The 22,938-nt window shown below is 38.7% G+C and overlaps 3 protein-coding genes across 3 annotated transcripts in view; 2 read left to right on the top strand and 1 right to left on the bottom strand.

Annotated features, from left to right (window-relative positions):
• The window catches only part of LOC131974411 (uncharacterized), a 291,428-nt gene extending 281,407 nt beyond the window's left edge, over window positions 1-10,021 (bottom strand). Inside the window, exons 1-2 of the mRNA XM_059336707.1 lie at window positions 9,942-10,021; window positions 6,330-6,504 (exon numbers count right to left, since the gene is read on the bottom strand). Of these exons, the coding sequence (XP_059192690.1) occupies window positions 6,330-6,361 (32 nt within the window). The 5' untranslated portion in view covers window positions 6,362-6,504; window positions 9,942-10,021. The remainder of the gene's footprint in view (window positions 1-6,329; window positions 6,505-9,941) is intronic.
• Window positions 10,022-12,561: 2,540 nt separating this feature from the next.
• Window positions 12,562-17,780, top strand: LOC131975208 (arrestin domain-containing protein 3-like). Its single transcript, XM_059337810.1, has 6 exons — window positions 12,562-13,083; window positions 14,476-14,533; window positions 14,681-14,828; window positions 15,557-15,653; window positions 16,041-16,294; window positions 16,478-17,780. The coding sequence occupies exons 1-6, from the start codon at window positions 12,828-12,830 to the stop codon at window positions 17,162-17,164; spliced, it is 1,500 nt and encodes a 499-aa protein (XP_059193793.1). The 5' UTR covers window positions 12,562-12,827; the 3' UTR covers window positions 17,165-17,780.
• A 1,504-nt stretch (window positions 17,781-19,284) lies between these two features.
• Window positions 19,285-22,116, top strand: LOC131975210 (arrestin domain-containing protein 3-like). Its single transcript, XM_059337812.1, has 6 exons — window positions 19,285-19,687; window positions 19,890-19,947; window positions 20,040-20,181; window positions 21,241-21,340; window positions 21,424-21,680; window positions 21,856-22,116. Exons 1-6 carry the CDS (start codon window positions 19,432-19,434, stop codon window positions 21,988-21,990), a joined length of 948 nt encoding a protein of 315 aa, XP_059193795.1. The 5' UTR covers window positions 19,285-19,431; the 3' UTR covers window positions 21,991-22,116.
• The last annotated feature ends 822 nt before the right edge of the window (window positions 22,117-22,938 follow it).

Here is a 22,938-nt window from a genome sequence, read left to right as displayed (position 1 = left end):
GGACAACTCCTTGGAAAGTTAATTAGTAGGAAACAAGCGGAGGAAAAAGCAGGAAACGAGAAATGACCCAGCTGCCAAAAGTAATAACGTTTTCATTATTTATTTCATTATTCATTTGTGGATGTGTTCAGACAGAATTAATAATAGAAATCCCTCAGAGAAAATGTTTGCGCAGGAACCCTATTACGAGCAGGCCAAGTCCAGTGGCACAGTTAGTTAACATGCACAAATGTACTGCCCCCGACAAATAACATATCAAGTGGAGCCCTGGATTATTTTGTGCTCCCAAACCTCTCTCTTTCAGTTCTCTGCTTTTCATTTAATTGTTTCAGTCAGGGTTAAGGTTGCTACTCCCTGCTACCTTCATGGAAAAATAATGCAATTTAAGGAAACGCTACCGCAATAAAGCAGTCATCTGCTGCCAAATACTGCGAGAACTGTCTTGCAATAATCACAATGCCATCCTTATAAATGTCTATTGCTCTGTTTTCATAATAAAATGAGCTGTCCATTTCTCCCTGAGAACACTAGTAATGAAGCACAGAATCAATTAGAAGTCCCTTTGGAGAGTGGAATATGTGCTGTTCCATTACACACTTCTTCTTTTTAGTCCAAGCATTACTCTGCATGATATTCCCTGATCTGGCCTGTGTTTGCTTTTTCTCACTGTTTACTGCAACACTTCCAGGCCAACTCACATTTGATTTTCCCTGCTGAGATTCCAAATACACTCCCAATACACGCTCTGGAGAAAATGAGGCCGGAAAGGAGTAGTGGCAAACCATTCAAGGCTGTCCAAAGATCTATATTACAAAAGCAGATTTTATATTCACTTCCAACACAGACATCTCTGATAAAAAGCATGTCAAAGGCAACTGGGATGACTGGTTTTTCTCTTGGCGTATTATTTTTCACTTATCAAATGTGTTTCCCTTACCAACCTCCCAACCACAACCTACCCACCCGATTCCTGGCTTTACTATATTAAGGAAAATTGTGAACGGATGGCGAAGAACAGAGTGCCTCATTGGATCGATCTATCTATCTATAGAAGATGGGGTTGAGTTGGGGGGTTAAAACCGAAAAATGAAATAAAAAAAAAATAAAAAAAGAAGAGAGTCATGGCCATGTGTCAGTTGAGCATTTTTACATTAGCCATACGTAAGGCATTTCTTTCTTCCTATCCTATTCGCCGCTCAAAGCACCAGGGCCACGGCCATGTGTGAATAATCACACAGAGGGCCTCAGAGGTGCCCTCGCCGCCTTACAAGAGGCTGGGTGCAAGGGCAGATGGGGGAGGCGCAGGTTGAAGGAGTCGAGAGGGGGTGGGGGGTTAGTAAACGTTAACACGTTGAGGATTTGGATATCCTCACAAGCTTGTCTCATTAGCTGCTAATTGGCAAGACTTTCCCCCATCTTTTGTTCTGCATAAGGTTTGTCTTTTCTGTGGAGGGGGGGGCGATGGAGAGGAGTAAGACGATGGTGAACTACATATTTTAAGTACTCCATGCTTCACTGAGAGAGAGTTAGGGCCATATTACAGCAACATAAACACTTCTGTCCCACGATTAACCTTAAAAAGCAACTGAGTGCAAAACTAACTGCTCAACCTGCTCAACCAAATTAGCACAGAGATCAAGGGAGAGCGCAAGATCGAAAAAAAAAATAGAAAGAAAACTGTGAGTGAGAGAGAGGGCAAGAAACAAGGACAGGGGTTATTTTCCCCCTTTCCCCCTTTTTCCACTCATTCACCTCTCCCAACTGGGAAATCGTAGAAAAACATCAACACAGCTAAACAGCAAATTATTACCAAAGCTCCCCTCGGTGCTGGGTCCAAAGCAGACATATTGGAGTTGTCGTGCAGGGGGATGGCCAATACTTTTCTAGAATTATTCTGAGTATTGCACTCTTTGACAAACATTAAACAAGACAATAAAATACATAGGTGGAGGTGTATTTGCCTACAGGCATAGATAGCTTGAAAGAAAGACAGGAAGAAAGAGAAAATGAGAAAAATAGGTCTCTATATTAACAACACAGTTTCCTGACAGTCAAAGTGAATTACACATTTGCAGAAGTAGCCACTCAAGTCTGCATGAACCCTATCCTCAAGGCAGAACCTGGCCCTGACTGGTGATTTGAAAGGGAGAGTCATGTGTGTACCTTGAGGTTTTTTTTTGCCATTGTGACTGTCTGTTTCTCCATCTGGGTCTCTCTGCCTATATATCTCTCACAGTTTTTCTATCCCTTTGATTCTACAGAGATGTAACTGTGCCCTGAATGCCAATAAGGAGCGGGTAGATGGCAGGTCAATTGTCCATTCCTGTTACTTTAGAGGATTTTATTTTTTTCTAAAAAGGTATTGGATTTCAGGACCAAGTAATTCAGAGCAAACTATGCCTGCTGTAATCTATTTTAATGGACATCATTAAACTGAATAGACAGAGCTATGTGTCTACCCATGTTTGCAGAAGGATTTTTATGACAAGCTGAAGAATAGAGGATGTATCAATACTTGCTTTTACCGACAAGTGGTATAATATTATGCACTTTAAAAATTCTACATTGTGTTCTTTATCACAAACAGGTGCATGATGTCATTACAATTTTGTTTTAAGTTGTTTTAGGATGAGGAAGGAACTATGTGTTCACAGCTGAGGAATAAAGGCAGCATCTAAGGAATGCTTAACTCATAAATGGTGCAATGCTTACCAACAGCATGCAGAGGGAAGGACTGGAAAAACAGTGCAAAAGTAACATGATGGTTACAATTACGGTTTGAGGGAGGGCTCTGTTTTATGTTAAGAGAGATGTCAGAGAGGAGGAGAGGGTTAGGAAGCTGGGTCATAGCCCTCATATGCTGTTTAACACCTGACACCAAGGGCCTAACCGAGGTTCATAACTCATATGGAAAGAGAGGTGAAGAAAAAACAAGGAGAGAATTAAAAGAAAAAGAAAAAAAGAAAAAAAGGGAGGAATAATATAAGCCCCCTGCTCAGTCCTCCGTCAGCCCTATTTTGGGGATAGCATAATACTGACTTCCTTACAATATAAGCTTTAAACTTTAAGAATATATAAATGTATTAAATATTACTTAGTCTTTGCTCACAACATCCAAAGATCTAAATCAAAGTAACCATGTCTGACCAAAGACATCTGACTTCTAACAGTCCATGGGACTCACAGGAGCAAGGTCTCCTATAGAAAATCAGGGTAGGTCACAAACGGCCAGCACATGAGTCCTTGGCTTCATCCAACATCCAGCAGATCAAGGGCCTCGAACTAAAGCAATACTGACACTGACCTTACTGAGACCCAGCAACTGAAACAGCCCTAACAAGGTATTAGCAGGCACCTCTGTATACCCTCCAACTCTCAGCCCGGGTCTAAAGAAACACAGCTGCACGGGGTGTTTTCCAGGGCGGAGGGCAAACCTGCAAGCAACATGGTGCCCCTGGCTAAGCTCAAGGGTGCAGCTGGAAGGTCAAGAATTCAAAGCAATGGGGGGCAAAGTTTCCTCAAATTATTTTTTTCATTGGTACATTTCTCTCTCCAACATAGTCCATTTATCACAATTATTTTTTAGATAACAATTCATAATAAGCATTATAAAGTAATCATGCCTGTTTTATTTCATCATATCCATTCTAATGTATACACTATAAATATATGCATTTCCTGTTGTAATGTGTATGAGTTTAGTTTGCCCTCTAACAATGTGGTATAGCGGTGTGTTTTTGTGTGTATGCATGTGCAAGCACGTATGGCGGTCGTCTCTGTGTGACTGTGGGCGTCTGGAGGAGAGAGAAGCCTCATCTGTTACCAGCCCCAGCCCGGCCGGCCCGCCGCGTGAAGTAGAACGACAGGGTGTCACCGCCGACGACAGTGATGGATGCCCTAAATTCTGTAGGCAACTTGGGCAATTGGACACATTAACAACAGGCACCTGCTTTCCCCCGTACAAATCTATTAAAAGATAACAGCAATGGCGGCTCCCACACTATTAGTAAATTATAGCTCTGTCTGAGTGTGAGGTAAGTGTGGGCCTCCCTTCTCCCACCTACCCCCACCCTCTCTCCTCTGCTACACCGTCTTATTGGCAGTCTAATAGTGCCACCGAGTGGCAGCAATTTATATTGCTTTTCTGAATTGTGAAGCAATATTTGAACATGGGTAAAAAAGTCAACAGGAGACTAAGTTTACTCGAAGGTAATCATTCCATCATTATCTGAGGTTTTACATTCTTACTTTTAAAGTCGATAATTTGCATTTAATCAACAATTAATTTTAATATTTTTATGAAAACAAGTTCCAAATTAGCCAAATAATCATGATTTCAAAATGTGTCATGAAAGACAACAATTACTCATCATCACATTCACTGAACAAAAATGTAAAACGGCATCAAACATATGATAATCGCACATGCGAGTTTGCCATAACAGCAAGCTCAGTCTCAATCACGGATGATTGTTGAATGTTGGTTGGTGATAGCCGCTGGGGTGACAACCTTTAATCAATTATCTAAGGCTGTGGAAGTTGTATCTTTGATCAAGACTGTGTGTGCTTGCAAGCTATTTTTCCATAAACAAGCCTTCCTTGGGCTGACTGGGCCAAATGGCCAGAGATCTAAGACAATGTGGCCGATATTAAACCATTATGACCTACTCTATTAAAATAATAACAGCAGACCAGTGCTCTCAGCATGACACTATTATGACATATGTTGGGCTCGAGCTCAGGTAGGCCACATAAACGTGTGTCACATAAATTTGCTGTGGGTAAATATTTCTGTGTCTGTGAGGGGGGTATGTGTTTGCGAGGTGGCCAAGAATAAAGGGAGGACAAGAACCAGTAAATACTTTTACAGCAGGCAATTTGTCAGGATGTGTAAATGTCTCCAATTCCCAACAGCACTGGAGTAAAATTTACAGTCACTCGGGAAGTGACAATGCACAAAAAAGGACCACTTTTTACTCTCTCTCATCTCCCTCAGACCACTAAAACCTTCCCATAAATCTCCTCCGGTCCCCCCAGATGTCTGCTGTTGTCAGATATCATGCCTTGACAATGCCTTCCACCATCATTGTCTTGACAGAAATATGATATGTGAAACTGCAATGTCACATCACTTAACATGATTTAGCCTAAGCTAGCCTGCACCATTTTAATCAATCAAAAATGTCACCTTTTTTTCCCCTGTAATGATGGTAGAGGTATAGGATCCCTGTGTTGGGGTGATCTATAAGACTTATCTAGGCTACTGATTTATGACTACTGCCAGCTAATGTACTAAAGGAGCCTCCTTCCTTCCTGTCATCAGGGTTTCTATCAAATTGGCAAATAAGTAGACCAGTATTACCTCATAGGCATGGAGAAAGGCACTTCATGTTGTGTGTAAACCCTCCATATATGACATTATGTGGCTTTGAAACCTATACTGAATATCTTTTACTGCACCACAAGATCATCTTTTTCTACATTCTGTATGTACACTCCATACACTCATAGTATTGCAATACAGTTTGGACAAACATGCCCATCAAATGTCAGACTGTATGTATAGTGGTTAGTTACACATCTTTTAATCAGATATCTCCGGGAGGCAATTGTTCTTTAAGCATTCTAATGTCTCACTTGACAGTTGGGGCTCTCAGCAAATCAACAGTGTATCAGACTGGTAATTGTAACTTGTCTCAGTAATTTTGAAATATTGCCAGCCATAACAACACATTTACCAAAACATGGGACAACTCTATAGACACTCAAAAACAAGTAATTGGGAAGATGCTACACAAGAAACAAAAAAGTATTATCTTTGTTAATAAAGATTTTTTTAAAATATGATAACCAATGTATTATGTAGTTTCAATGTATTATGGAGGTTTTTGGAGACGTGAGAGACACTGATTGGGTCATCAGTCATGTGATAAACTGAGATTTTGAACCAGGCTGAAAACTGTTAATGTCACTTTTTTAGTTATTGAATAATTTTCAGCAAGAAAGTAACTATTTATATTCCCAAAATGTCAGTTTTTACAAATAATGGCTGTTTCAAATTTTGCTGCAATGTTTTCAGAGATAAATCCTGAGCAGCAAATAATAATGTTAAAGTTAATCTGATGAACAATGTTTACCCTATACAATACCAAACATAAAAATACATTATTTTCCTTCATAAAATTTGCACCAGACCACAACCTAACGCACACACTGTAAAACATGCATGGCACCCAAATTCATATGTTATGCATTAACTCACACCGAAACAGTGAATGCCATTAAGACATTCACAATGTGCAAAAAAAAGACTGAACTGGGACCTGTACCTGTAACCACAATGGAGTGACTGGATCCACATGCCAGTAGCTTCACTCTGCCCAGCCTTGCCATTGTGAAGTCTCTCAGATGGGCCTCCTCAGGACCGATGTCCCCTGGTCTGCCATGTCCAGTCTGGCCAAGCTCCCCACTACCCCAGCAAAGCAGATCCATGTCCAACTCACACTGTATGTCCCGGAAACACAGACAGAGAGTAGGGATGGGTTTTAGCAACATAGGAGAAGTAAACAAAGTTTGCTTGATAATCTTTTTTTAAACTTAATTTCTCATAAGCAAGAACTGTGTTACATCAGTTTTCTCCAAGATTAGGATCTAGGTTCCTCACCTAAAGAGGTATTTTTATACCATACCAACAAACATATGAACTATAGTTTTAGATGCTCAAGTGATGGTGTAGGAAAGACAAGGTCCCACATACAAAAATAGTGGAAATAGTATTAATTCAAATTAGCTGTTCAAAATTTCTTGTCTTATCAGCATTAAGCTTGCATAAAACCAATCGGAATTTCTCAGCCTTATTTGTAATGAACTGTGGATGGGATGCAGATCATCGAATCTTCTCAACATGTTTATTTACAATCTGCCCTCTGTGCTAATTAGAATGTGACCCTGCACACACATGCAAACACACATGGAAGCTGGGTGTATGTGCATGCATACACATACATACACACACCCTACAGCAATATTACCAGCACAATTCCATCCGACTGCTATTGGAATTTTCCGAAAGAGCAAACCAATAGATAACCTATTACAAAACTATAAGAGATCAATAGCTAATTTCTTTGCATTGATTACCACTTGGACATTTAACATGCGCCCTGTGGCCACAATGTGTGTTCCGCAAGCTTAGATCCCCATTGGCCCTCATGAGTATTAAAATTATCGATTCAGACAGAGGACTAAAAATGTCAAGCTGTTCATTAATCTTAATAAAGACTGGACTTGACCAAGGCACCCTTTTTCCCAATGCAGGGATACAACCTATCCAACAAGGGGCACATACACGGCATAGATTAATGAGCTTCTACTGAGGGATGTGATTTAAGTCTTTGCCATTAATAGATCAATTACAAGAGAACAAGTCTTTTATAATAGTTTTTTCTTTTACCTAGTGTGCAGCTCATCACAACATTTTAAAATTTATATTGATTGACCGATTGTAGTTATTTGTGGAGAATTTCCAAAGAAACTTCACAAAACAAGCAGCACTGCAGTAATGAGGTCTTTGTGTGATATGAAGCTGCATCTGCTGTTATGCTACAGATGGCCCTCCGTAGTCTATAATGGACGAATGTTATCAGGCGCAGCCTAACAGCCACTTTCATCTCTGTCTTATGTAGATGAGATTCAAAGCATGCAGGGCTGTCCTTAGCTTAATGAGGGCCCTAAGCAGGATTTGATTTGCTCACTTCTCTTTCTTTTAATTACTTTCATATTTCCGCCACACTTACTCATATGTTTTCTGCTCACAACTGATTGGAAATTGCCATGATTTGGTACCTGTACATCCACTAATCAGGGAGACGGGTACCAGATCATTTTCAAATATGCATAATTAGAAAAAGGCTCTACTACATGAATACATGTTTCAATAAACTTAGAAAATAATTTGAAACACCATTTTGCCAGACAAGACAGTCACCCCTAGACCAAATTATTTGCATCATGAAAGGACTCAAGCTATACAACCTATGGAAAAAATAATTGTTTGCCGGAGTTTATGACATATAATGCCCTCAGGCTTTAGACATATTTAACTGATAAAGAGCACTCTTGGACTTGAAGCCAATAAGGTATACAAGTCTCCGTCTCAAGTTGTACGTTGAATAACTGAGAAATCTACACTGGACAGGCATGTATAATCTCTTTAGGCAACAGAGTGTTTACATATTTGGCATCATAAAAGTGTCTGGTCACTGGCAAAATATTATATTGTTTTATAATATTATACCTGTTTGTCCACTAAAAATAAGTTGAAGATTTGGGAGTCTTTACATGGCACAACTACAAATATATCACCATAAATTCAAAGGCTGAATGCAGACTGTGAAGCCCAGCTCTGGTTTGTAAGTCTGAATGCAAAACCTACATATCAAAGTAAAAAAAAACAGAAATACACGCAGTACAATGCTACCAGGAACTGACCTTTGCCAATGTTAAAGGACATTAACTTTTCGTTTCACTGTTTTCTTAAATCACGATGGCTTTTGTCCGTTTGTACTTCTGCTGTTTGTCCTTTTGTTTTTGCACATTGGTCGCATTTGGTTGTCCTGTGGCCATGACTTCACCCACCTTGCCCCACTCCTCCCCTCATTGGCAGGGCAACAGTCTCCATAGCACCTTCTGTTGATAGCACACAAGCTGACTGACATTAGCAATTCACATTCCTTTACTTAGAATGATACAAAGCAGTTGCAAAGTTTCTTTGATTGCACCTTGCTTAAGTTGTTGGATAAAAACAACAATATACCCCATTATTGGTTTTCTATACAAAATATTTTATCTTTAAGTGAATTCTTCCATCTTCTGTTCTTCAAAAGCCAAAACTATTACTATTTATCTTTTAAATGTTCATGTGCCATTTTGCTGATATTTATAATTAGTTGTCATTATAAAACATACTGTCCTTAATAGCATTTATTCTATGAATTACTGTCTTCATATTTAATTTTGCTAACTATTCTAAGTCACTGAAATATAAAATAAAATAAATAGAAAGGCATAAAATGTTTTCAACTCTTTCTGTGCTTTTCCAAATGTCTTGCATTATTCTTGTACACCTTCATTTGTTTACCCGTTTCTTTTTTATTCCTTGTTTGTTTTTTACAAAACTATATTTTTCTCTCTTGGTTTTTTGCTTAAATGATACCTCCGCTGTTTATTAATTATGCTTTATTTTGTTGCAGAATATTTTCCATCACTGTGCTTATTCGATCCTAACCTTCTTTTTAGTTTTGCTTTGCATATTTTCCTTGAGGTAAAAAAAAAAAAAAAGGTCAGAGTTCATACTTGTTCAACTTTGACCGTTCTCTAGCCAGAGTTGCATTCAATGTTTATAAACACGGTATTGACACATAGACTGTATGGATAACATAACATAAGATCGTCTTTTGTAAGCATGCCTGATGTCTATGTTTATGTTTTCATAAAGGTTAGGGGTTGGAAGAGAAAATGTAACTCAAATCCCGCTGCCGTTCAACCCAGGAACCGTAGCAAACTGCCCCAGTTACCCCACACACACCTGAATGCTGCATAGTTTTCAAGTGTAGCGTTATGCTAACATTCGCGTCATGAAAAAGTACATACGCATTATATTACGATGTAGACAGATACATTATAACGTGTCGTCTCCACTGATATTTTTTTTATATTTTCCGAATGTTTTATGCAACTTACAGGTAAATTTAACGTATTATTAGAGCCACAAACTCTGGCGGGTAAAGGGTTTATGTAAACAAACGCTCACAAACAAATAGCAAATAGCTTACATTCGCTCACTAGCTTGCCAATAAAGCAAGAAAATAGACACGTGGCTGTTTGTCACTGCAAACAAGTACCCCAAATATCATTGCTAAAAATAGGTAAATAAAACTTACATAGTTCTGAAGGTAAGTTGGTGGGCAGATGCTGATGCGTTGGCCTAGCCCACCGTATCGCGCCCATGGTCGCGCCGCGCAATCTGCCCACAGTTTTGTCAGTAGACTCTGACATGCGCATTACGGGGGTCGCTCTCTCTGCCACGCCCACTTACCTGTAACAAATCTGGGGAAATTGTGGTCATTCCATATCGTCACCCTGTTAAAAAAAATCGCCTAACTATTTTTTTCAAGTTTTGCAGGAAACACAAAAAACTTCAACAAAAGTGTAACATATGAAATTTGTTGATCATTTCACTCAGAAAGGATGTATCAAAGGATGGATATTGGCATAGTAATAACACTGTGTGTAAATTATGTAACTTAAGAGAAATAAATGACTTAGGCAAGTTTTTGAACATGCCTTTTTGACTTAAGCAAGATATGGTAACACTTTATTTTGAAGGTGTCTACATAAGAGTCACACAAGCCTGTCAGAAACATGACATGACAAGTATCATGAGCATTAATGTTACTTCAAAGTGTCATTAATGTTCATGACGCATCCCATATCATGTTTATGACACGCACATGTCACCTTATGTAGACACCTTCAAAATAAAGTGTTACCATAAGTCACATTTTATTTTGACTTAGGCATAATAAATCCGTTTAAGTCACACACTTGACATAGGCCATTATCTTAAAGGGGTCAAATCACATGATCTGATCAACTGAGGATGTAGGTGATTTTACCATAGGTGGCCAGAGTCATGAGGAGAGGATTTAGGGGGGAAAAAAATGTTGACAAAAAATGACTTAGGCGATTATTTTAACAGTGTGATGATATTAATGTGGCTGATCATAACCTTGGGATTTATATAGAAGTTAACCTAATCCTTCACGACTCTGATGCCCAGTAGAGATATTTCAGGAATATATCTTAAACTAGCCTATAATTGCATTTTTCTTCCTTTAGTTTCAAGCAAGACTTCCGGAATAGACGTCCGGCCTTCAGAATAAAAGCACCAAGCTCTAATTTAGTTTTGATTGATTGATTGATTGATTGATTGATTGATTGATTGATTGATTGATTGATTGATTGATTGATTGATTGGTTGGTTGGTTGGTTGGTTGGTTGGTTGGTTGGTTGGTTGGTTGATTGATTGATTGATATGGGAAGACTGGTTAAGGTTTCTTTATTGCAGATTTATAAAACCCCTGGTGTGAATGAAACAACTGGTGTGAGGAAAAAATACTATAACAATACTATGTTAACCCACATAACAGGCCAAAAAGACACCCGCAGCTCAGATTTTTTTACAATTTGTCTTCAATTGTAAGGCCTAATAGGAGAATTGTTATGTCAAAACACCCAGGCTTGTATATCATCATGTATAATTTATGTATATCACTACGATCAAGAAAATAATAGGACTGTGTACTACTCTGCCTGATTTTATTCTTCACAGTATCCTCATCAGGGCCAAAAAGGACCCCATGACACAAGACTGTGTTAGGACATGTAGAAAAAAAACATTACCAACTTTTTTTCACCTTTTAGGGCAACTCATGACCAAAAAACTGATATATAATTTTCCAGTTTTTTTTCATTATTGTTGGTCAATTTTAGTCAAATATACAACATTAGGCCTCATTTCAAGAGAAAAAAGGTAATAAAACCTGAAAAAAAATTTCAACAGTAATGGTGGAAAAAGAAATTTCTTGATGGGAATGCACAACCAATTCTATGAAAGTTAACCTATATTAATCGTATGTTGAAAATGATTTGGGGTCAAAAAGGACCCCAGGAGTACAGGAGGGTTAAACTATAATATTAAAGTCATATTTTATTTTAAAAGTCAGAGGCCCATATCTGACGTCTATGGCTCGTCTTCAATGACCGTGCATAACTTTTCCTCCAGTTTTATCTGAATGCAGTTTGTCATCTAGCAGCATTTTTTTTTCAGATCTTTATTAACAATGAAGGAAATACAGGCATTCGGTATATAAACAAGACATACAAAGAAAAATGTCAGCTACAGTATCTGTAGAATTAAATATACATATAAAAATAAAATAATAACATAATAAGGCACATAGGGTATAAGGTGCTTCCCTTTCTGGGGTTTCTGAAAATATTTTTTTTAAGTGAATGAGAGTGCGTTCACATTTCTTATTTGACATCAACTCTAAAGTTTCGATAAAAAATGTCAATTCTATTGTGAAAACACTAAAGTTAGGGAAGGATTTGGAAAACTTCATCTTGTGGATGTGAAACTTACCCATCAGAAGCATAAGATTTGTTATAAAGCATAGGCTACTGTTTTGTTATTAGATTCAAATTTTGAGATAATATTTTCAGCTTAAAAAATGATGGTCTGTCCAGTCTTATCGAGTATGAAGTTTTCCATATCCTTTCAAAATATAGATGACAATGGGCAAATATAAAATAAGTGTAAAGTTGTCTCTGGTTCATCTCCACAAAAAGTGTACATTTCGCTTACATCAGCAACCTGGAAATTGATTTATCACATGGGAGTCATCTAGCAGAATAGAGTGTGCACGCTGTGAGCTTTTCGTCACTGTTTGTTCCTGTATGTGACCACCAGGGGACTCTGTACCATTGTTTATGAATGATTTCAACCGTGGCCTGGAAACCCGTCTTGCACAGAGTGGTCTTCACTTGATTTCTATGAGACCACGTCTCTGTTTTGTACGTTGGATGGCAGCAGAGCTCTTTGACAAGACTTTCGTAGGGCGTGTCTTCAGCCATAGTCCCGACCCTCGTCCAGGCGCCATGGGTGCTGCTTTTTCACGATAAAAGCGTTTGGAAGAGATCTATTATATAATTTCTTTATTCGCGTAACCGCTATAGCCACCATTTACTTGACGCTTGCTACTACAATGCCTTCGATCCAAGCTTTGACGCTAACTTACGACGCGCTAAATGAGGAGGGGACCTTTTCAGAGGGAGACACTCTGACTGGAAAAGTAACACTGGCCTTACTGAAGGAGACCACCGTTGAAAGCCTGTTTGTTAAAGCCAAAGGAGACGCTAACACACACTGGACGACAAAGAGCGGCGATAAAACCTATACGCATCGTGAACACAAAAGATATTTCAAATTGAAGCAGTTTTTAATCCCAGTGAGCTCCAAAGGTAGACCTCTTGTTAGTCATGCATGCCTTAACCGGCCTCTTACTAATTCAGCCTACACAGTGTGGAACTGCCATGTTTTCCTCTTTGGTTGTTTTTTTGCAGTTGTATCTTTTCTGTTTGTGCAGGGGTGGTCATGGCACGATCAGGTCGTGACGTTGAAGTACTCGTAAAGCCCTTACTTGTATAAATAACATAAAAACACCACAAGTAATATTCAAAACCCAGGGAAATGTATGGCATAGTTGATTGATTTGGAGCTATTTAGTATGTAGTTTATTCCATAAAAGTGACAATAACTAAATTGCAGCACCTGCTTTTTGTAAACTTGTTACACTCTGTTTTCAACTTGATCCTCAGTCCTTACTGTATATGAAGTGCACGTGTTACTTTCCATCACTGTGTTCATTACTATTTGTAGTAACGGTACACTGTTCGTATAAACGAGTCAGTATTGTTCCGACCTGGCCTCTTCTCCAGAACATTCAACAAAACCTCCTGCCTTGTTATGTCTTACAGATATAATTTGGAGCCACTTATTTTTCAAATGTCTACATGTATTCTAAAGTCTAAAAAATATGAACCATACAATATACTCTTATATATTCTTTCTCTATTGATTATAGAATCTTAATCAGTTTAAGCAAATGGAATATATGTAATCAAAGTAATCACAGTTTCTAAACAAACATTAACACACAAACATAATAATTGTATCAATCATATTGCCTGATTAATATATAAATGCATAGAGTGAGAGATAGTGCACAGAGACAGACAACAGAGACAGCCAACAAGGAGACACAAAAAAGAAGCAGAATAATCCAATTATTTTAACACCACCCCTCACATACAATTGTCCCCCAAAATAAGGGCAGGTAGGAACTAATAAACTTTGGGCAACAGGACGGGTAATATCAACTTAAATATAACACATGAAAATGAATACATGAATTATAGTGAAAGTGCCATAAATAATAATGAAATAATTATTGTATATAATAGTAACTTAAATAATTCAAATAAGCCAAAGCATATTTTTCCATTAAGTTGCGTTACAGTATCAACTCTCCTGGTTTTGTGCATACTCGCTTTTTCGGTAACATTTACTGTGTTACTGTGTCACTTTCAAATAATGACATGCATGGAGCAATAGATTAGGATTAGGTTTGGAATTTCAACTCTAGTAAATTGTGGCTCACAGGCATAATAATAAACTGCCTGTAAATATTACCGAACTTTGGAGCACATTGCGTCTTTGTGGCACTCAAATTAAGATAAATTAAAATTAATGCAAAATATTATTTTTCCTTATAGGTGAAACAGTGGCGATTGTTGCAAATTCGACAAATCCTCATCATGGTAGAATTAACACTCAAATCCTTTCCTTTTCAGACACTGTAATGCCCAGAGGAAACCATGTCTATAATTTCAGCTTTAAAATCCCATCAGGGTGAGTGTAGTAAGCCAGTCCTACCATAACAGTTCAGACTTTCACAATACCATTGATTTAATCAAACATGATTAAATAGCCTCCTCCAACACATTCTATTAATTGATGTTAACTGTATAAAATCAATGTGCTGGTTTTCCTTTACAGAAGCATGCCTTCCTCCTTCAAGTTGGGTCATTGTACGATTATTTACATGCTGGAAGTCAAGCTGTGCAGGAGCTGGAGGATGGATCGAAAAGAAGAACGGGAACTACGTTTTGTCTCCAAGTCCATTCCAAACCTTCCGTCTCTGATGGTATGTAAAATGTCTGATACTGTACAGTATCCACAGTGTATTATGTGGAGATTATATTTTCTATGTGATGTTAGAGTGGGTGTGCTCTTTTTGTGGATGCAGCACTTTGCATGGGGGTAGAAGCAAAAAAAGGGTATCATTAGTTATATCTTGCAACACGTGATTTTGCATTTATTTGCTGAAATTTGAGATTATACAATAATAGAGACGATAGGCCATTTTTTTTACAGAAAGCATTTTAACATTTCAAAGGTGCAGTTGTGATTTGTAACAATAATGATGGCTGCATTCCATCGGGAGATATCAGTTTCAGGGTTGAGCTATTTGTGCACGCTCACTGGTTTGGCTTACTGGAATACTTGTAAGGAACAGAGTCATCATGAATGGCATTAGCTCTGCATGTGCTTTTCCTGCTATGACAAATCAATAAACTGCTGTGAAAAAAATTCTATTTGAATTTAAAATAATTCTGCTCAAATTGTATTTCAACAGCAATGTTACTTTGGATAATTTACAGACCTTGCTGTGTAAAGTTTTTCTAGAGACATTTTTTTTCTCTAGAAGATGGTTTAAGTAGGTTATACGATTCAGAGGGTAGTGCAGTGATACTCCTGGTCCCAGGACCTGGCTATCTTGCCCAACTCTATAACTGAAACACCTACATCATGCACTGTATTGTCCTAATAATGGATCAAATGTAATTGTTTTCCCTGTTTATTGCATTCTAGTCACCGCAAACTGGGTCAACAAAGAAATCGGTGGGGCTTTTCTCAAAAGGACATGCAAACATGGAAGTCACTATTGACAGAAAGGCCTATGCCCCAGGTAGGAAAATTCCTCTTCAACCATGGTGGGTTCCAGTCATGGAAGTCAAATCAAATCTAATATAGACATTTGGAAATGCCATTGCAACATTAATAACTGCATCATTCCAGGACCACGTATTGTACATAAACCAGGCTTACACCAGCATAAAAATACCATATGTGAACATTATAGTGTATTATTTCCAGACTTGGTCAGAAAGCACTTTCAAATAACATGCATGGAACAATATGTGGGCGAGGTTTGTAATCTCAGCACTGTTGATGTAACATGAGTAAGTGAAGTGTGATTTGCAGGAATAATTACAAACTGCCTGTAAACTGCATTTTGCTATTTGGCACTTGAATTAGGATACATTAAAATAAATCTTTCTTTTTTTCCTTATAGGTGACACAGTGGCGATTGTTGCAAAAGTCAACAATTCCTCATCCAGTGACATGACACCCAAATTTCGTTTACACCAGGATATTGTGTTTCGTGCCCAAGGCAGTACTAAACATGTCAGCAACACTATTCTCAAAGTGTCTGACAACTGTGTTACAGCTCAAACACAGAAGACTGTCAGGTGTTCACTGAAGATTCCTGATGTGAGACTATCTATCGACAACTGTGAACTTATCTCAGTGGAATACCGTTTACAGGTTTGTAACGGTGTAACAGAGTATCTTTGTAATAAAGCATAGTAAGCTAAAGCTGCTTTTCGCTAACTTTGTAAAACTTTTGACTCATGAATATTGCTAAAGATTTTACAAATTTGTCGTAATGGTTAGATATTCTCTTGCTATTTCAAAATGTGCTAATGAGGCTGTCATATTTTTTCTCAGGCGTACCTTGACATCAGCTTTGCTTTTGATCCAGAGGTCATATTCCAAGTGGTCATTTTACCTCGAGACTTAGTCCATGGCCTTCAGTATGGTGTGGGTGCGGGTTCCTATCCAGCTGGGGCTGTTGGAGGCCCGAGCAACAGCGATTTCCCTCCCGCTGCTGTGTCTATGGGTCCTCATCATGCTGAGGCTTTTGGGGGTCCAAGCTACAGTGATTTCCCTCCCTCTGCTCCGTCTGTGGGTCCCTATCCTGTATCCCCACGCTCAGGCAGTCATAGATACCCAGGAGTCCAAAGTTATTCAGCACCACCGCCTGTTTACCCAGGTAACCCACCAGTGTATGCTGGTCCATCAGGTGTGCACCCTGCTCAGCCGAGTGGGGGCTACGGGTACCCAGCACCACAGCTGGCTTCTCCATACGGATCACCATTTTCATCTTCATCATCAGTGCTTCATCCTCCCCCAACATCTCATCCTCCTCCTTCTGCCCCAACATTTCAACCACCCCCAGAGATCCACCCATCTCCTCCTCCACCCTTCAGCGTATCCCCAACTGCTCCTACGTACAACTCGCTGCCTTCTGCACCAGTGATGAACACAGACTTCCTTTCTCAGTCAGATGAACCTCCACCAGCATATACACTCCTTTTTCCGTCTTCTGCACCTGACAACTCTGATGCAAAATAATAGAATCTATGCTTTGTGACCGAATGAGTGTTAACTATGAGGTGAAATACTAATACATGTGATGTGTGAAATGTGAAATCCGATCAATTAAGTAGTGCCCTTTACACTTTATTAGTGTTTTTAAGTGAAGTTGAAATGAGAAGAAAAAACCTAAGACTTTTGCATTGCATGTGAATGCTGCTTTATTGTCAGTTCAGGTTGCTAAAGGGCTTTGTGCAGCTGTTCATACCTCAGTCATCAGCAAACACGTGCCTTGTTCAACTCAAGTGTCTTAGACTGACCTTTTATTTATTTTATTTTTTTAGTGTTAGAATTAATACCTATTCTCATTACCTCACTCTTCTGTTTGGCTGGTGTTTGAAAGATTCTGGACAGCATGTACTGCAGAAGAAGAAAAACAATCTTTTTATATGTTTTTTTTAGTATTATCATTTTAAAGCAATGAACTAAGAGGCCAAATGTACAATTTCTTTATACTTTCCAGACTGTTGAGTTTAAAGACAGATAACTCCTTCTATTTCATTACACAATACTTTGCAACCTGATTTATTATATTCATTGACTGCCAGTGTTTGGCTGACTTGTAGATTTCAATAAAGAAGTGTTAAGAAAAGTTTCACATTGACTCATTCATTGAGTGTGAACACTTTGTTATAATTGCTTAATTATATTGTGTATGTTTTCATTTCCAGGCCATAATGAAGCATTGCTTTTGGCAAACAATGGCATTTTAGCAAAGATGTGTCTATTTCTTTCTCTTACAAATGATGGGGCGGCTGTGGCTCAGTTGGTAGAGCAGTCACCGATTGATCGGAAGGTTGGTCGTTCGATCCCTGACCATGGCCTTGGGCAAGATACTGAACCCCAAATGGCCCACCGATGCTCCGTTCATCGGTGTGTGAATTAATTTAAAATGGTCTCAGGTGTGAACGGGTGAATGAGCAAATTCTGTAGTGTAAAGCCCTTTGGATAAAATCGCTATTTAAAAAAAAGAAATTATAAATTATTTGAAATTTCACCTCAACTGTCATGCTGTCAACACTAGAGGGCCCTCTTGCATATGTATATTATATATTGATATATAATACATATTGAGCTCTTTCTGGAAACTTTCTGAAAATCTGCGGTTCTACAGACCTTACCGGAGAACATAGACAAGGAGAACTGACACAAGTGTTCAGCCTGGCATGAATTAACACAAAAATCATTAGCAAGGGTTTTAGATGATACAGTAGTGTTCAATATAATAGCAGTCCAATGTGACTAACCAGATTAATCCAGGTTTTTAGTATATTTTTTATTGCTACATGGCAAACAAGTTACCAGTAAGTGCAGTAGATTCTCAGAAAACCAACAAGACCCAGCATTCGTGATATGCACGTTCTTAAGGCTGTGCAATTGGGCAATTAGTTGAAAGGGGTGTGTTGAAATATATAGCGGTGTCTGCCATTGACTTTACAAACACAAAACTATTTTGTACAAACATTTTTGTTTCTAGGATTTAGCAATCCTGTGAATCACTAAACTAATATTTAGTTGTATGACCACTGTTTTTTCTATAACTGCTTCACATCTGTGTGGCATGGAGTCAACCAACTTGTGGCACCTTTCAGCTGTTATTCCACTCCAAGAGTCTTTAACAACATTCCACAATTTATTCACATTTCTTGGTTTTGCTTCAGAAACAGCATTTTTGATGTCACCCCACAAATACTCAATTGGATTAAGGTCCAGGGATTGGGCTGGCCACTCCATAACATCAATGGTGTTGATTTAGAACCACGATTTTGCTCGTTTACTAGTGTGTTTGGGGTCATTGTCTTGTTGAAACACCCATTTCAAGGGCATGTCCTCTTCAGCATAAGGCAACATGACCTCTTCAAGGATTTTGACATATGCAAACTGATCCATGATCCCTGGTATGAGATAAATAGGCCCAACACCATAGTAGGAGAAACATGCCCATATCATGATGCTTGCACCACCATGCTTCACTGTCTTCACTGTGTACTGTGGCTTGAATTCAGAGTTTGGGGGTCGTCTCACAAACTCTAAAACACAGTCAAAACACAGTACCTGATTTGTTGCAATAATTGCCTCCAACTGGCATGAGGAAATAATTGGAATACTTCTCGTGAACTCAGGCTTCACCTTTCCCAGAAGCCACACCCAGTTGTTTAGCGTCAGCTGACAGCTGTCAAAACTATTGAGCAAACGCTTCTGGTCTTATTGACACAAGTCAAGGAAACAGAGCATGTTTGTCAAAAATGTGTCGGATAAAGGACTTTAATCTGGAATATACAGCTCCCAACAGAGAGAACATATTTTCTGAAGGAGATACTATCGAAGGTACAGTCACTTTCACTTTGACGAAAGACACCAAAATAAAGAGCATGATGGTGAAAGCCAAAGGGGACGCGGACGTGCGCTGGACAGAGGGCAACGGAGAGGACGACAAAATTTACAGTGATCACAGGAGATACTTCTTACTCGAAGAGTACTTAGTTGAGAAAAATCTTAAAGGTAAGCCACAGAGATGTATTGATATTTGATTTTGCTCACACATCTCAACCCTTAACATATAGATTATGTTGACATGTGTAAACATGTTTGATGTTTAAACATCTTGGGGCCATACAAATCTCACAGTTTCATCGACCACATAACACAAAGTAAATAAAGGGTCACTCCAAAAAGTTTTAGTCTAATCTCAACTCTTCTGCAGGCACTGTACTTCCCAGAGGAATCCATCGCTTTAAGTTCAGGTTTCAAATCCCAAAGAGGTAAGTGGACATTTCTGGCATCGAGCACTTAGTGACACAATACTGTGTCATGATTTGCTTTCATAAATAACAGCATTTGTTCTGTCTTATAGGGACATGCCACCATCCTTTAAAGGGACTCATGGAAATATTGCATATATGCTTGAAGCAAAAATATCCAGGCGCTGGCATTTTTCTACTGTGTTACAAAAAGAGTTCAAATTCTTTTCAAAGTCCTTTTTACATCCGCGCCTCGTAAATGTAAGTGGTACACTAGATGTTTTGAATTTGATACACTATTTCAAATTTTTACAGTTCCTTAAACATTTGGATTTCTGCAGCATTTAAACTGGTAATTAGCTGCCAAAAAGAGTGAATTTCAGTTGATATGTTACATGACCAAAAACTAAAGACTGTCAGTCCAAACTGAAAGAATGGCATAGAGGGGTTGAGGGCAAGGCAACAATAAAGAGTTAAGTGGTAAAAAATGTATATACAGAATGTGTCAAATCTAAATTTTATGAAAATTTACATAACAGGATTGTAATATTTTACATAAAATATGGAGGAGGCAGGCTGCAGGATCTACTGTAAACATGAGGTATCCAAAAACGAAAGGCAAAAAGGCAGTATCAAAAACGAGCAAGGTTCAAACACGACAAAGCTATGACAATGAGAAATGCTGGAACGTGAGCTATGAAGAACAAGGAACTGGCGACGAGACAAGACATAACAGGGAGTTACATTCAGGGCTAATGGGGAGTGAGGAGACACAGGTGTGAGAGACACAACAAGGCCGCGTTCAGACTATCAGTCAATAATGTGGCCCAGTCTGAACAGAGCCATATCCGATTTGGACACTTGCTAAAAACAGTGTGGACAGTCAGCCCTAAAAATCCATTTTGAGTAGGAATCTGATTTGAATCAGATTTGCCTGCAGTCTGAACGCAGCCTCAGGGATCAGGTGCACACAGACTAGGAGGGGGTGGGGCAGACAGGAACCTGAAACAGAGACAGGGGTGAGTGATCAAAATAAAACAGGAAACACAAGACATGGAACATGACAGATTCTGGTATAAGGAGTGGGTTTGGGAGTCAGGAAAGTGTTAAATTCATTGATTTGATGGCCCATTCCAGAAACAAAAGAGCATAAAGTGTTGCTCAGCTCTAGCTTAAACCTAGTGCGGGAGGAATTGTTTTGAAATGTTAAATAGTTCTTCTTTTAATAGGCATAACCTTTGAATTAAGGCATCTTTGAATTCCTGAACATTGTTTTCAGCTGTATGAAAAATTGTTTATTTGTATGATTTCTAGTCTGTTCCTCAGTCTGGTTCAGTGGGTAAAAAGATGGGAGGGTTTTCCAAAGGAGAGGTCCAAATGTCTGCTACTGTTAACACAAAGGTTTGCTCTCAAGGTAAAGTCACTCCAGTTTACAACACACTTAGTTACATCATTTGAATATGTGCATGATACAATTTAATGATTTGTGTTTCATAGGTGACACCTTATCTATTGATGCCAAAATCTGCAACTCTTCTTCCAAAAAAATGAGGCTCAAATTCAGTTTGGTGCAGAGGACAGAATTCCGTGACAGTGGCTCCACCGCCATCAGTAACAAAAGTGTGTTCGAAAAAGTTGGAGAAACTATTAGAAAGTACTCGGAGGAAACTGTCTCCTGCCAAATGAAGATTCCTGTTGATGACATCTTCACTATCCACAATTGTGATATCATCTCAGTTGACTATTACCTCAAGGTATGTTAAAATATAATGGCGATGTTACCACAACTCAGGAATTATTCTGTAAATGTAGCCTATAACATCATGTTTATTGAACTGCAAAATCAAGTTCATAGTTTGATAAATGGCAGTTTGATGCAAATCATCTCTGATGTATACAGAGAGTTCTTCATATGTTTCTGTTTTTCAGGTGTATCTGGACATCGGTTCTGCCTCTAATCCAGGGGTGGAGTTTCCACTGATCATCGTCCCTTCTGGCTCTGTTAACCTTCAGTCTGGTGAGTCAGTGGGGCCTTACCCAGCTGGAGCTGTTGGGGGCCAGTGATGTCCCTCCCCCTGCCTTCCCAGCTGGAGCTTACCCTGCATCCTCTCTGCTTCATCTTCAGTGCAAAAATCAAAAACCAACTGCTCCACCTTTGTTTGAACAGGGAGAAGCACCTCTGTTTTATATTTCCCTCTCATTAATTACACTGTGGGGGTTTCCTTACTTTTAATACTGTAATGTTTTTTTAATGGCAATGCTCTTAAACTAAACTTGTTTCCTTCTATGAAAGCCTTAAGTCGAACAAGGGGTTAAAAAGGCCAGCACCACTTGGACTGAAGCCCCTTTCACACAGCTGTTGACCCCTCTGTTCTGCATCAAATATATGAAAACGGAATGGGGGGACAGAGGTTTTTCACCGTTAAGAGTTAAAGTTAAAAGGCCGACTAAGCCTAAAACGGTTATTACTATCTTTTTCTCGATTGTTATATGCTTCCACTGACTTGTAAGAATGTTATGCAATATATTAGTATCGCTGTATGTATATTCATCCCTTTTACAACCCGATTCCCAAAAAGTTGGGATGTTGTCTAAAATGTAAATAAAACATTGTGATAATTTGCTAATCCTTTGTGATATATATTCAATTGAAAACAGTACAAACGCAATATATTTTATGTTCAAGCTGACAGACTTTTGCTCTGAGTGCTGCCTAGCTGTCAGCTACAGTTTTGATTGGTAGTGAGTTTGGTGGTCAGTTTGAGTCACTGGTACCATTGAGTCTGACTGTTTGCACCATTTTTCACAGTTATAGTTAAAAGGCAGACTAAAGCTAAAACGGGTATTACTACATTTTTATGGACTGTTGTATAGGTCCATTGACATGTAAAAATATTGGCTGTATGTACAGTCATGGAAAACAATTATTAGACCACTCTTGTTTTCTTCAATTTCTTGTTAATTTTAATGCCTGGTACAACTAAAGGTACATTTGTTTGGACAAATATAAAT

Source organism: Centropristis striata, chromosome 7 (assembly GCF_030273125.1).
Source record: "Centropristis striata isolate RG_2023a ecotype Rhode Island chromosome 7, C.striata_1.0, whole genome shotgun sequence".
Classification (NCBI taxonomy): Eukaryota; Metazoa; Chordata; class Actinopteri; order Perciformes; family Serranidae; genus Centropristis; species Centropristis striata.
The sequence above is the reverse complement of the archived record's forward strand: the minus strand, read 5'-3'. Positions and strand labels throughout refer to the sequence as shown.

What these genes read in the sequence shown, in the direction of transcription:
- LOC131975208 (XM_059337810.1), top strand. Translation starts at nt 12,828, where the DNA reads ATGCCTTCGATCCAAGCTTTGACGCTAACTTACGACGCGCTAAATGAG. An exon ending in AGCTTTAAAATCCCATCAGG is followed by an intron (nt 14,534 to 14,680) that starts GTGAGTGTAGTA and finishes TTTCCTTTACAG; the next exon opens with AAGCATGCCTTCCTCCTTCA. An exon ending in CAGAAAGGCCTATGCCCCAG is followed by an intron (nt 15,654 to 16,040) that starts GTAGGAAAATTC and finishes TTTTCCTTATAG; the next exon opens with GTGACACAGTGGCGATTGTT.
- LOC131975210 (XM_059337812.1), top strand. Translation starts at nt 19,432, where the DNA reads ATGTGTCGGATAAAGGACTTTAATCTGGAATATACAGCTCCCAACAGA. An exon ending in CACAAAGGTTTGCTCTCAAG is followed by an intron (nt 21,341 to 21,423) that starts GTAAAGTCACTC and finishes TGTGTTTCATAG; the next exon opens with GTGACACCTTATCTATTGAT. An exon ending in CAGTTGACTATTACCTCAAG is followed by an intron (nt 21,681 to 21,855) that starts GTATGTTAAAAT and finishes TCTGTTTTTCAG; the next exon opens with GTGTATCTGGACATCGGTTC.